The 13,886-nt window shown below is 38.6% G+C and overlaps 1 protein-coding gene across 2 annotated transcripts in view; it reads right to left on the reverse strand.

Annotated features, from left to right (window-relative positions):
* Nucleotides 1-586: 586 nt before the first annotated feature.
* The window catches only part of PMEPA1 (prostate transmembrane protein, androgen induced 1), a 43,698-nt gene continuing 30,398 nt past the window's right edge, over nucleotides 587-13,886 (reverse strand). For both annotated transcript variants that reach the window (XM_072414237.1, XM_072414238.1), the window contains exons 2-4: nucleotides 9,704-9,858; nucleotides 8,447-8,500; nucleotides 587-8,024 (exon numbers count right to left, since the gene is read on the reverse strand). In XM_072414237.1, the coding sequence (XP_072270338.1) occupies nucleotides 7,482-8,024; nucleotides 8,447-8,500; nucleotides 9,704-9,858 (752 nt within the window). In that variant the 3' untranslated portion in view covers nucleotides 587-7,481. The remainder of the gene's footprint in view (nucleotides 8,025-8,446; nucleotides 8,501-9,703; nucleotides 9,859-13,886) is intronic.

Here is a 13,886-nt window from a genome sequence, read left to right on the forward strand (position 1 = left end):
TGGATAGGCTGCATTCTCAGTGATGTCACTGGTCTCTAATGATTGGATAGGCTGCATTCTCAGTGATGTCACTGGTCTCTAATGATTGGATAGGCTGCATTCTCAGTGATGTCACTGGTCTCAAGTGAATGGATAAGATGCATTCTCAGTGATGTCACTGGTCTCTAGTGTTTGGATAGGCTCTTTGCTAAATTCTGAGCTGCATTTTCAATACAGTCTCTAACACACGCTAGTTTATTGTTGCCTGGGATAAATGCTCATGATCATTTTTTGGGTGAAAACCTAACATTTGTACAGCAGTCTCCCAACGACGTTCATTGATCTGCTAGGATAGACTGAACAGTGGGTTTTCTGAAGGAGCGCACAGTGGGGTGCCACTTGTTGGTCCTCTCTGTTCCCATCTCCATAAAACATAACAGTGATGTGTGCACAGTGCTTGATCATTCTTCTGTCCCTGGAAATGATTACAAAAAAAAATCTGAAGTCTGTGCAGAGCTTCAGCAATGGCGCATTAGTGGTGAAATTCAAAATGAAGGAGAAAATAGAGGAAAAAAAGGGATAACAAAGTACACACTAAAACTAGACATTGAGGCAACATATAAGTAAATTTTATTGTTGAGTTAAGTATTGCAGCCATGATTTCTGACATTTCTACCAATACACAGTAAGCAAGAACAGTTTGAAAACTGGCAGAGTAAATCTGAATATACCATAAACTGCGGCATAAAATAACATTATAATAGTATTCAGAATATTAATTATCAATTACTGCATTGAATGTGCTGTCTTTTACATAAGTAGACTGAAAACAGAACCTGTGATAAAATAAAAAAACTGCTCAAAATACATACGCCATACACATAGTTCACGGAAGTATCAGGAAAAAAAAAAAAAGTAACAAGCACATCATTCGGCTCCTCATCAAAACAGAATAGTTTTATAGCAATATTTGTATATTTGTAAAGTAGGTTATGGGACATTGCAACATTTATATATTAAAATATGTCATAACAAAACAAAAAATTGCCAAGTTTTTCACACAAAATGCTTCATATTCCAGCTCGTTACAAAGTTTTCAGCCGTTCCTAAAAAGTCCTTTTTATCACTCGTCAGTCTAGTGCAATTCATTTGTTATGCTTGTTTTGTATTTTTTTTCAAAGTTCGTTTTAAAATGCAATCCGTTTCTGACTTTTTCACACCAATACTTTGGGGGGGGGGTGAATGATTCATGAATTTTTTATTTTGATGCAGGTTCAAAATTTCATGTCAAATACAATTTTTTTATTTCATCCTAAAAGGAAAGTATTTTTCTTTGATTTTTAATTTTGTGGTACTTTGAAGTTGGCCACTTTCAATAGTATTTTAAATTCTTTTGCGTAAAATATTTTTTCTCCTTGCACGTTGAAGAACAGGGCATGGGAAAAAGTGTTCTTTAAACAAAGTTATCGTCCATGTATAATAGATAAGCCTTCTCGGGATCAGAAAACAAAGTTTGAAGTACTTCTAGCTTTGAACATTTCAAGATGTCAATACGTACTTTAAATGATTTCCATAAATACAAGAAATGTAAGGCAACCTCTTTTTAAGGATTCCAAGACAATGGAAGAAGCCTGGTGCTATCCATGAGGCATTTTGTGCCTTTTACCAGATATAAAAAAGTAATAATTTATAGGAATATTAGATTCGATTATCTAGCCATGCATCTTTGCTCCCACAATTAAAATGCAAAGGATTTTCCACCAAATGCTTGGGAGGGCCCCGTACAATGGTATGGGAATATAATACCAACATGCCCTGCACAACAGCGTTCCTAAAGTGCCACCTTCTAATGGAAAGATGTTTGTGTACAACAAAAAAACAATTGTTATCCTACAAAATTACATTTTTATTACCTCAAATTCCATAAATTAAGCCCTTTCTAGGCAGACATAAGAAAACCAGGAACCTTCAGGCTGCTGAATGTGGTCGGACTAAATCTGGTAAAAGGAAATTGTAGAAGACGACTTCTTTTTGTGGACATGCTCTATAAAATGGAATCATCTCGTTCTACAATATGAATACCAGGATTCAATAAGAAAAATAATCAATCAAGCCAATTTATGAATACTTTATCGTATTTTTTCTGGCGTCCGTGTTGAAATTTTATCCAAGTCTGTTTTAGGAATAAATAAAAAAAGATAAATTTCAGTTCAGTAGCCCAAGGTTTTTTTTCCACATTTACATCATTTGGACACAAAATATACTAAAGTACACAGTTTTTTTTTTTTTTTAATATATTTTTTCTTTTTTGGCTTAACAAGGGCAGTCGGACATTTCCAGTTTTGGTGGTCTGCTTTCATACAAAATCTACCACAGTTTTTTCAGCCTATCTAGCAGAAGGATATGTGCATTAAAAACAAGGCTTACGAAGAACCTTGCCAACAGTCCAATGCTTAGCATAAGGAGCACCATACACAGCGAGGCACATCTTTAGAATTCTAGTGTTTAGTGTGAAGGAAGGGGGGAGGACATCGTAACAGATAATATCCCAGGTCCTCAGGGTTACAATATCTTAAAAAAAAAAAAAAAAAAAAAAACCCTGAAGAGGGTATTATTCCTAACTCGTCCAACCCCCTGATATCACAGGAGGATATATAAGGCACTAAACCGACATGACAAAAAACAAAAAAAACAAAAACACAAAATACCAATCATGCTTGTGTCACTGATGCCCTTCCTTGGATTTTAGGGTCGTCTTTATCGAAATTTCATTATTTTCCCCCCCATGGGAATCAACAAACCTATCAAAAAAGTTGCAAAAATCAAACCCTTTTATAGGTCACAAGAATACATTTTAACAGAGCAGGATTAAAAATATCCTGGGCCCCAGAAGTTGTTGGATGCATTATAAAAACGTTTCATAAAAACAATGCTTATTGCCTTTTATTATGTTAGCATTTTATTTTTTTATTTTCAGCCAACTAGCAGAGGTCGTGCTGGTCTCGTAGAGACGCGTTTGTGCAAATACAGGAAGAACTCTTTCCCCACAATTCTTTGCGGTTTCCTTACATCACAAAAATGGAGGGCGCTAACCCTTCACTGTAAACTTTTTTCATAAAAGGAGTTGAGTTAGAACATAAAGTTCTATGGATGACCTATCAAATATATCACAACAAAAAGGGAAATCAAAAAACCAACAACGAAGCCACACAACACCTGCAACACATCACGCCATTTTTTTCAAGAATACAACGCACCCAACGCGATTCACAGCTCATGGTCAACAAAGGTTTTAACTTTATATTAAATAATTTTGTTCTCAAATAAATCTGCTTCAATAAATAAAAAAATGTCACTGCCTTCCTAAAAGGAATTTAGTAAATGGAATGATTTTTTTTTTTTTTTTTTTTAGAAGGCTCCCATTTATTAGAGAAAAAAAATTGAAAATTTTTAGTGCATTTTTTTTAATTTCAGGAATGTGCGACTCAAGATATACTGTTTTAATGTAATTAAACTCACGAAAGTGGCATTTAGTGCAGGATAAAGAGATATCTTGTCAATTTGGAACTAAGATATGGATTTCAGATGAATCCTTCACAAAGTTCAGTCGGAGAGGTCGGTTAATCACTATAATTAGCAGTTGGAGGCATTAATTGATGCTGCGGTTGACCTAGTGACACCAACAATCTGGTTCAGAAAGCTTGAAACGGCTGTGGCGCTGCGGTTTATAAGAACTTCTAGTTATTAGAATATGATATAGGTAGATGTGTTCGAGGCTTGAGACCATAAGAGGATATTAAACAGTGATTAAAGGGGAGTTAATATTATATCTTTCCATGAAAAGGAATCCTAGTTATTTGATCAACAGTTTTCATTTTAATTTGGCGTCAGCATAAAATTATATGCACGTTATCCTGCATGGTCTGACCCGGAAATTGAGGACCCTAGGTTGCAAAGTGTAACTTTATTGGGTTCAGACCATTAAGATTCTATTTAGATTCTGACCCAAAAACAAGGACAATAGGATACAATGGGCTTTGCACTGGGTTCAGAAAATGTAGCTTCTATATAGGTTCTGACCAAGAAAATGAGGACACTAGGATGCAATAGGTAACTTCATTGGGTTCAGACATGGGGAATAGGATACAATGGGTAACTTTATTGGGTTCAAGATGAAAACCAACATTATTTATGCTCATTGGAAGCCTTCTACTTCTTTGCAAGGGGCCACATCTTGCTTTTTACCTTCCCTAGTGAAGTCTGAACGTACTGAAGAAGTTTTGCTCAACCTTTTGAGAAACAAGGCTAAGCACATGAACGGAGACATAATTGATGATCCGATATACTTAAAATTTCTAATTTAGGATTACACACAACGGGCAGATTTATTAAAGCTTTCCAAATTTGGAGAAGATAGATCATCATGGGTGAAGCTTGGTGCTGCAAAAAAAAACTTGGAATATATTTCTGCAATTAGTTGGCAAATGTTTTCCAGGAACAGATCTATTTTTTCATTTGCTGGGTCTACAGCTTTAATAAATCAGGCCCAGTATGTGAATACAATAAATATATCAAGGCAGTCACAGATTATACGTTATAAACTATTATGTAGGCAACAACCCAAAAAATATACTTTGGGTTGGTTGTGTTCCTGGACCACCCTGAAACTTAACTCAGCCATTGATGTCAAAATAATTTTATAATTTCTTTCAAAGACTTCGATGTTAATACTTCACAAGTAAGAAAAAACAAATCTCCAAAACCTGTTTCTTCCTGAAAGAAAACAGATAACATCTTGTATGCTGGTATGGTATGACAAAGCCCACCATGTTCTTCAATCCTGTATTTTGGAGTTTGTAATCAAAACAATACACATCCTGGTCTCAGACAAACCAGTTTGTAATGTTCATAGTTGTTTCTCCATGATAATCTGCCTTTAGCACCAGTTCCTATTCTTCTAGGCCATTAGATTAGATTAACCTGGTTTTGTTCACACAAGGGCAGAAAATGGATGCTTGGTTGGTGGTCTGGAACTCAAACACCCAAATTATAGGTCATGGAGCCAAAGAGCTTTATACTGGAGTGATATTGCAATGAGGGGGCTTCCTGCTTTCTACTACTAAAAAAAGCTTCAAATGCCGAGAGTTTCCAATCATAGGATATGAAAATATAACCTAATGCAATACTAAGAAATTTAGGATTATCTTTTATTTTCTTAACCCACTGACCTTAACTCTGAACAAGCTTCTCCTGACATCTAAATGAACATTAGTGTTTCTCAACCAGGGTTCCATGAGCAATGAGCAGTTTGTGCCTCTCAGGTCAGTTTAAGTGACACCAATAATCTTTCTGGATATCCGTAATTATGACATTCTTCCCAATGGCCAGAAATGTAAGAGGTGTTCTTCCCACTGGCCCCCATGCTAATGTACTTTGAGTTATGGATTATGAAAGGGGTTCCCCAAGCTGAATATTTTTTCACAGGTTACCCAGTGTAATAACAATGAGAAAATCTGAGTTAAATGATGTTTAAGTTATACCTAAGGAGCCCCCTTAACATTTCATGTAATCCTAAATAAGGGGTCATGTATTTCAGAAATCTGGATTTCCAAAATAGTTCACTGTCCAAGAGCAAGATTTTAAAGAAAAATGTTTTGAAGGATACAGAATTCTTGGCACTCAGTTTACTGCAAGTCTATTGTTCCCTGCCTATTCTGGGTCTTGGAGTTCCTTCACCGGGTCTGTGGAGTTCGTATATTTTTGCTGACTCCAGGTACGCAAGATTTGCTTCTGACCTGACTCCCCAGCCCTATCAAAAACCATCAGCGTTCCAAAAAAATGCCCTTCACAAAGTGTTAACTGGTCAGGCATCAAGCAAGAATCATTTCAAGATCCATAAAACCGAACAACAAGGCTGAAGCTAAAAAGGGTAAGCAGACATTTTTTTATTTGAGCCCTTTGCACAAGCAAAAAATGTCTGTAACGTTCAAAGCCTTTCACAAACGTGACGAGAACGCTCTTCCCGTAAATCTGTAGTGCCCTTCAGGAAAAACATACAACAACAAAAAAAAAGTCATAAAAAATAAACAAAGGAAGAATAATCTCAAAGCAATTTATTATATTTCCAATTAAATTCATAATTGGCCTGAATACTGTTTCTGGTCTCATAGGGAATGTCTGAACAGTACATAATGGGTCGCCTGTATAAAGGGATTTATTTCATGCATTTTTTTTCTTTTGAGCATTCTTCCCTCCAACTGCTACAAAATAAAACTTCCATACCAAAGACTTAGCAAAGTAGTTGTTCCCTTTAAAAATGTGAGTTACCTATGGACAGTGGAGGTAGCCACCTTGTAGGCGAGGATAATTCTCAAAACGTGACATCAGCAATTCATTTTTATTTTATTCTCGTGGTATCCAATAAAATGGCTTCCTAAAGAGTCTATAGGTAACCAATTTACTTGAAATGCACACTGTGTAAAAAACGTCATCAAGGCAGAGCAAGACAAAAAAAACAGATCAATAAATCTGAATGCATCTTTACGACCCAAGACAATGACAGGAAAAAATAAATCACTATTAAAACCTAACAAATTGATCAGCGCTGCACATATCCCTTTTTTTTTTTAATCATTTGTCATTTTCTCTTTTGGGTTTTCTCATGTGGTAGACTTGATACATTTGTTTCTAACACAAGCACTGGTATAGTCATATCAAAAAATAGTGCAAAATTTAAATATTTATATAAATAATCCTAAAACTGCTGTTTTTCTCTCTCACCATTATACAGCACACTTTTTTTGAGTTGGCACTCAAACAACCCACCCACCCCAAAAAAAAGTAAAAAAAAAAAAAATCCGTTTGCTCTTTTAAAACTTTTGTCCATTTCTGACGCAAACATCCCAAAAAATGTATAGGCCCTTTTCTAATACAAAAATACACTTCCCCTCACTCATACTTTTTCTCTTTTAGTTTTTATATATATATTGCAAGACTTTTAAACAAATAAGTTTTTTGTGCAAATATTTCAGGATTTGTTTTCCTTAATGTTAAGTGAACTATAAAGAAGAAAAATTATATATAGATATAAGTTGGGTGGGGTATATAGGAATAAGCACACGCTGCTCAGCTTTAACAAAAAAAATAAAAGAAAAAAAAGAAAATTAAAAAAAAGAGCAACGGAGTTAAAGGATTTCAAGACATAGCTAAACATATAAACATTTTCAAGCTTCTTTCGCTTGTGCATTCAAACCAGACATAACAAGTAAATATTTATACAGCAAGAAGGGAACAAAAGGGGAAAAGGCTTTGCCCTTTCATCCCAAACTTCCCCCTTCAAAGTTTTTTTTTCTGGTGCCCAAAAAGTTGCCAGACATTTGCACAACAAAGTGGTATTGAGGGCCAAACTGACAACAAAACGGACCAGCTAGAAGTGCAGTGTTTATTGAATTTTTTTTTTTTTAAGTTTCTTTTCTTTTTTTCTGTTCGGTCTTTTCTTAATTCTAAAATGGTAGTCCTTTTTGCTTGTCCTTATCTTTGCTCCTCGTGGCTGTGCTGTCGTGACCATTGCTTTGCAAATGTAGTCTGTTGTGTTCCAATATGGAGGGCGTGCCCATGTTTTGCTGCTGGTGCTGGTAAAAAGAGGATCCTGGGTAATGACCTATAACCTCGCTGTAAGTAGGGGGAGGCCCTTCCATCCTGCCGTTGCTGCCGTAGGAAGTGGCGCTCACTCCGGAGTTGCTGCTGGGCGGACAGGGGCCCCCGTAGATGGAGCTGTCGATTAAGTCACTGTCGAAGATTGTTCGATTGGGAGGTGCCCGAACAGATTCTCGGTTTAGTTCCATCTGCTGCTCAGGGTCGCGGAGCTGTAAAGTACAGGGCCCCTGATAAGGCGGTGGCTCCTCGCCATCTGATAGGGAGATGGTAGGCGGAAGGTCAATCTCGTGCTGTATGTACGGGTAGGTGGGTTGGAAACGGCTGAAGCGATCTCGCTGGAGGAAGGGCGGGATGCTGAGTCTGTCCGAGGGTCTGGGTGTGTAAATGTGCTGTGGGGGTTACAGGAAACAATCCATATTAGTTTGGAGGGCCAACAAATTATTCCAAAAGTCAATACAGAAGTCCCAGACAAAACAAAGCAAAAAAAAAAAATGCTACCAATAGCATTGTGGCTGGTTCAAGGTATTAAAGAGCATAAAGGTATATTTTTATGAACCCTCATTGTACTTAAAGTAAGATAATAAAGTAGAGTTTGTAGATGTATTAGATATGTCCTTTGTACAATACACAGCAATCATTTTCTACAATAAGCTCACACATATCCACCATACACTAAATGGATAAACGCTTCCCAATTGCCTCCTTCATTTAGGTTACAAAAACTACTTTACGTTGTTTTATAAAAATGCAAAAAAAAAAAAAAAAAAAATTATGCTTCTTTTAAACCAAAGCATTCAACGGTCTGTCTTACCTCTGCTACGCCGTTTCCTGAAACTGTGCTGTCCGAAGGCCACAGGCTTCCTTCCTATGAAAGGAAAATGAAAAAAAATGTATGAGGGACTTGCAAAACTTTTATTTTTCTCGTCTCAGGGAACAGGCGGGTCAGATAAGGATTACAACAATATGAGAAATTCAACGGACAACTGCATGCAAATTGTAGGGGAAATGTCCTCCCCTTAAAACAAGCTAGAGGTCCTAATATGTATGGTTTATAATATTGTTTGGGTTTGGCAGCCAACCCCATCCAATCCTATAATAGTAATGTCTGCAATAGAGGGGCAGAATTAAGCTGCGTACACACGTGCAATTTTTGTCGTTGGAAAGGATCTTTCACGATCCTTTCCAACGACAAAGGACTGCACGATGCATTAACGGTGCTGTACATACAGCACCGTTCATGCTCTATGGAGAGGGGAGGGGGGAGAGTGACGGAGCCGCACCCTGCTGCGCGCTCTCCCCTTCCCTTTCATTAGGATCGGTTGTCGTCGATCGTCTGTGGATCCGCCAGGACGGTCGTTTGGACGATGGACGACACCGACTGTACAAACGGCAGATTTTCGCCCGATATCTGGCCAAATGCCGATTATCGGGCGATAAAAATCTGACGTGTGTACACAGCGTTAGGAATGTCTAGGAGTGTCGTCCAAAATCAAGCATGCCAAGATCAAAAAATAATTGTTCTGTATGTTTTAACAAACAAAGTGTATTGGCCTCTAAAACCAGAAGTCTTGTCTAAAAATATGGCAAACATAATGGGCAAAAGGAACAATTTTTGACTCCTTCAGATAACCAAACAATTGTTGGACATGAGTACAGGAGTCAGTAGTTTTCGTAGATCTTTCGTCATTTAGAAGTGACCATGTAGGTGCCCTACACAGCACGAGTTAACTGCAGTATAGGGGTTATATAATAAGAACCACCATTGGATTTGCTTTGTATGTGGTGACATAGGCAAAAAGAAACAACTTCTTGGTATTGGTTTTACAGAGAGGAAGAAGCAATGGGGGACTGCAGCTGACCCAATCCACAGAGGTGTGGACTAGGGATACACAAATAGAAAACTAACAAAACTCCAGCCAGCAATTTTTGGAACAGCATCCTGTTACCATCAAATTAAAAACTCAAAACAGCATTATTTTTAGTTTATTTCATTTTATATTCCAGCATGCAAAACACAAATAAGGTCATTGGGCCTATTGTGATTTGACAAGAGTATAAATTTCCTTACCGAAGACAGGTTCTCTTCTCGCCTCCTCCCTTGGCTGTGTCGGTGAATGAACGATCGTGCTGAAAGCTTGTAGTGGTTTAGGAGACACGTTATTACCACGACCATAACCATCATGACCACCACAATGATGATTATCTGAACGAACTCCAGCTCCGCTGCAAAAAGAAAAAAATAGTAGATTACTCAACTGTTCAGTTTATAGGACACCGAACATAAAAAAAAATGAACACAGGATACAGTATGGGTTCAACAGACTTCTTGGATGGATTGAAAAAGTAAGGCCATCCATAGGAAGATATCTGGTTAGTAAGTAGTTTTCTTTCACCTTCCTCTAACTAATGAATACTCTGTAATGAGGACTCAGCTGCTTCCTCTATATAACTCTAATCTGCACCGTGGAGGACTCTGCTCCTTACACCATCTATGGTACTTAGAAACATACGTAGACATTTGGACAGTGCAGGGAACTGGCTAGATTGAACCAAACCCATTAGATTGATGCTGGGTTGTCTAGCAGCCCTTTCACCTTCCACAAAAGATAATAATCATGCACAGGCAAGTATAGGAAAGACATAGAAAACAGTTAAAACTGATCATTTGCATATCCAGCAACTATCCAAAGTCAATAGCCAACTTAACTGTCTGCCTGAAGCCAGAAGGCTAAGCTGACCTTTAAGGTGCTTTGTTATACTATCCAGACACTGAATACCTGCCAACTATAACACTATAAACACAGGCGTCTAGGAGAGTTGGTGATAACCCATCTAATCATTAACCAATAAGGAAAAACAGTTTTTGTTGCCAAATCGTAAAGACACGACATTGAAAGGCTGAGTATACCTCGGCTCAACATTGCTCAATTTTAATTAACTCCCTTAAAGCGGAACTAAATTTACACTTTTAAAAATCCACGATCAGGCAGGTCATCATTACAGAAAAGGACAGGGACACGTCTCTTCTGCAAAATTCCCTCTTACGTGCCAGATTGCTCTGGTAAAAGGCCCAAAAAAGCCGGACTGTACATGGATAGCTCATTTGGGGTTGATAGAGTACCCGGCTGGCTTCCCTCGCTTACCAGGAATGAACTCCTGCGCCACTGCGTGGGCGTTATTTCATCCCGGCTAGGACAATCAAGATGGCCAACAGGAAGAGAAAAAGAAAGAAGCACCCAGCAACGGGGACCAGATGACCATCACAGGGTTTAGTTCCGATTTAAAAATTCTCCACCCAAAGTCCCATTACCTTCTATAGGATTTATTTTAAACTTCACTTGTATAATCTTTTGACAAGAATGGAAAGATCTTTTGCAGGCCAGGCCCGGCTTATGGTGCAAGTAAAGCGGAGGCCTCCTTCTCATGGATACAAGATGGTCATTGCTGAAGCTGATCCGATAACTGGTTGCATTTAGGGATTTCAGCAGCTCCTGATTTTAAAACAAAACCCTTTCATTTTCTTAAAAACAGGGACCTTTAGCTGGGCCAGCAGGCGCAGCAGTTGCACAGTGCGGCAGTGATTAAGGCCTCTTATATGTTGGCAGTGGTTGTGGTTTGCTACTCTCTCAGAGTACATTTCACATGTAATTGCCCTGCCCTTGTCAGGCCGACCAGTGATTCACAGACTCTGAGCTGGCAGCCATATAAAGAATCCTTTAATGTAGGATCCAGCCCTCGGGAGTGCGCTCCCCTCCTCCCCTATAGCCGAGACAGCCTGGGAGCAGACACTACAAGTTCAGTACAGCTCGCCCCCACAGCCCTGGCAAATAACTAAGAACCGGCATCCGATTTGTGACAACAGTAGCTCCTCCATTCTTAGCTGCAACAAACTGCTCTGGACTAAACTATAATCCTTACAAAGTAACAGGAGCACTGGGATATGTCAACATGATCAGCCGTCACTAAATTGTGCCAATTAGTTCTCCTTTGCAAGGACTATCCTATGCTTGGTGACTGTGCACAGGTCCTTCTACCAAGCTAATTGCCCAGAAAAATGCAGCCTGCCCATGCTTTAGGTCACTTGGCAAAGCAAAGGACAAAAATGTATATACCCAAAATACATGATTTGGGTATTAGGGTGTGCACTACATATTGTTTCAATTACATGTCTGAAAAAAAAGCAAAGCTTTATTCTTCTTTTAATAGGCATTGGGGACTGCTAACCTGGCATTTTCCCTTTACTGGTTTACTGCCCAAAATACCCCCAGCACATTTTGGTGAACACCAAAGAATCCTGGATAATTGCGTTAACATTTGGAACCCCGCCCCCACCACCACCACCACTGTATTCCTGTTAATCAAATGTGAATATAACCAAGCTACAAAACTAGTTTAAGATGATCAGGTAATTTGAGGAACCATTGTTAATGTGGCCCAATAAATCCCCATCCTTAGGGCAAGTTCACCCTTCTCGCTAAGATGGATGTTTATTACCATTTAGGATTTCAGGGAGCTGCAAATTCACTGGGGGAAGATAGAACGTTGTAGGTTCTATCTTCCCCCAGTGAATTTGCAGCTCCCTGAAATCCTAAATGGTAATAAACAAGCAACAAACAAGACAAGGGAAGTCTAAAAGAGAACTGGGGATACTATAACTCAAGTAGGACATTGAGTCTGCTGTCATCCTTTATAATGCACAGAACACACAAATTAGAAGAAAACTTTGTAGGTCAACATGCTTCTATTACAGAAACCTATGACAGATATACATAGAAAATGTCCCAGCCAATTCCTGTTCTGCAAGTACCACTGCTTGGCTGTCATGCCATCCCTATTGTTTATAGAGCAATGATTTAGAATATGTATGTGATTGAAGACTTGTGCCTGACTTTCCAGACCAACAGACTTGTATTCGGACAATGCAGTGAAGGGTTTTAGCACGGAAAGGTAGTTCCAGAACAAACACATTCACAAATGAAGGCAGTGAAAAATTATGACCAAATTTTAACACCTGTTCAAGTGCAGCTGATCCATTCTCCAGATGAGCCCATCTACCATCCAAAGAAGCCACCATTTGCTTTGGAATATCAAGTGAAAAGAGAGGGTGAGGTCAGGTTTTGAGACCCATTACTCAGGATCTACTAATCACTTTGTAATTATGTTTGGATTTCTAATAAATTTACCCTATAAAAGAATCAATATGGAGACAAACTTTTTTTTAGGAATATGATATTTTACCATAGACTCCAGAAAAAAGTAATCCAACCAAAAGAGGTGAAACCCTATCAGTAGACTGACCTTTGGACAACCACGGCTCAATCAGTGCACAGATTGCCTGTCTGCCTTAAATTATAACAAGGCATCATTTAATGATAAGCAAAGAGAGAGACTGTAACAGATAGACGCTTGGTGAAATATGCCATCTCATGCCAGCCCATCGCCCTGCGGCAGGAGAGTGTAAACATTTGTATATCGCTACTCAGTGAAGCGTGGGCATCAGCAAGACTGGAATCAGAATCTAATCTCGTTAGCTCTGGCTGTCTGCGAAGAGAGAGGAAAGGGAAATCATTGGGATTCTGGTCACTCTGTTCTTGCAACAGACGGTGATCCCGTCATTCCACTTCTAGAGGCCTTTTAAAAAAAGTTTGGTTCTCGTTTTGAAAAGCTACAGGAAATGAATTGGATTTGCCACGCAAAAGATCTAGGGCAGCTAATTTTTCCTCTTTTATCTGCCAGAAAATTAGTAATTCTGTCCATCCACATGCACGTGATGCACAGCCCCGTCACAAAACCACAGGGTGACACCATTACTGCGGCTTCCTTCCTGGAATGGATTGGGGCCAATTCACTGTATAGCAATAGAAGCAGTGATAAGATAATTCCAATGCAAAAAAATTCAAATGACATAAGTGAATAGGTCTGGTGCTGAAATAATTTGACATGCCTAAAGAAGACTTTTTAGTAACACAACAAGTCTGAATAAATAAATTGGTGACACATCGGACCTAATTTATTAAAGCTCTCCAAGGCTAGAGATAATAAAACTACCATGGGAAAGCCTGGGTGATCCATTAAACCTGGAAAGGACTTCTTAAAAAATCATTTGCTATTCAGTGTAATCAGTGCAACACTAACTTGTAGAGAATGATCTCTATGTGACCTGAACAAAAATAGCCCGATGCTTCTGGTGAGAAAAGAGTAAATCATGGTCAGGAGTGTGTACTGTGATCTCTAGTGGTTACTAAAACCTT

Source organism: Pyxicephalus adspersus, chromosome 6 (assembly GCF_032062135.1).
Source record: "Pyxicephalus adspersus chromosome 6, UCB_Pads_2.0, whole genome shotgun sequence".
NCBI classification, from domain to species: Eukaryota; Metazoa; Chordata; class Amphibia; order Anura; family Pyxicephalidae; genus Pyxicephalus; species Pyxicephalus adspersus.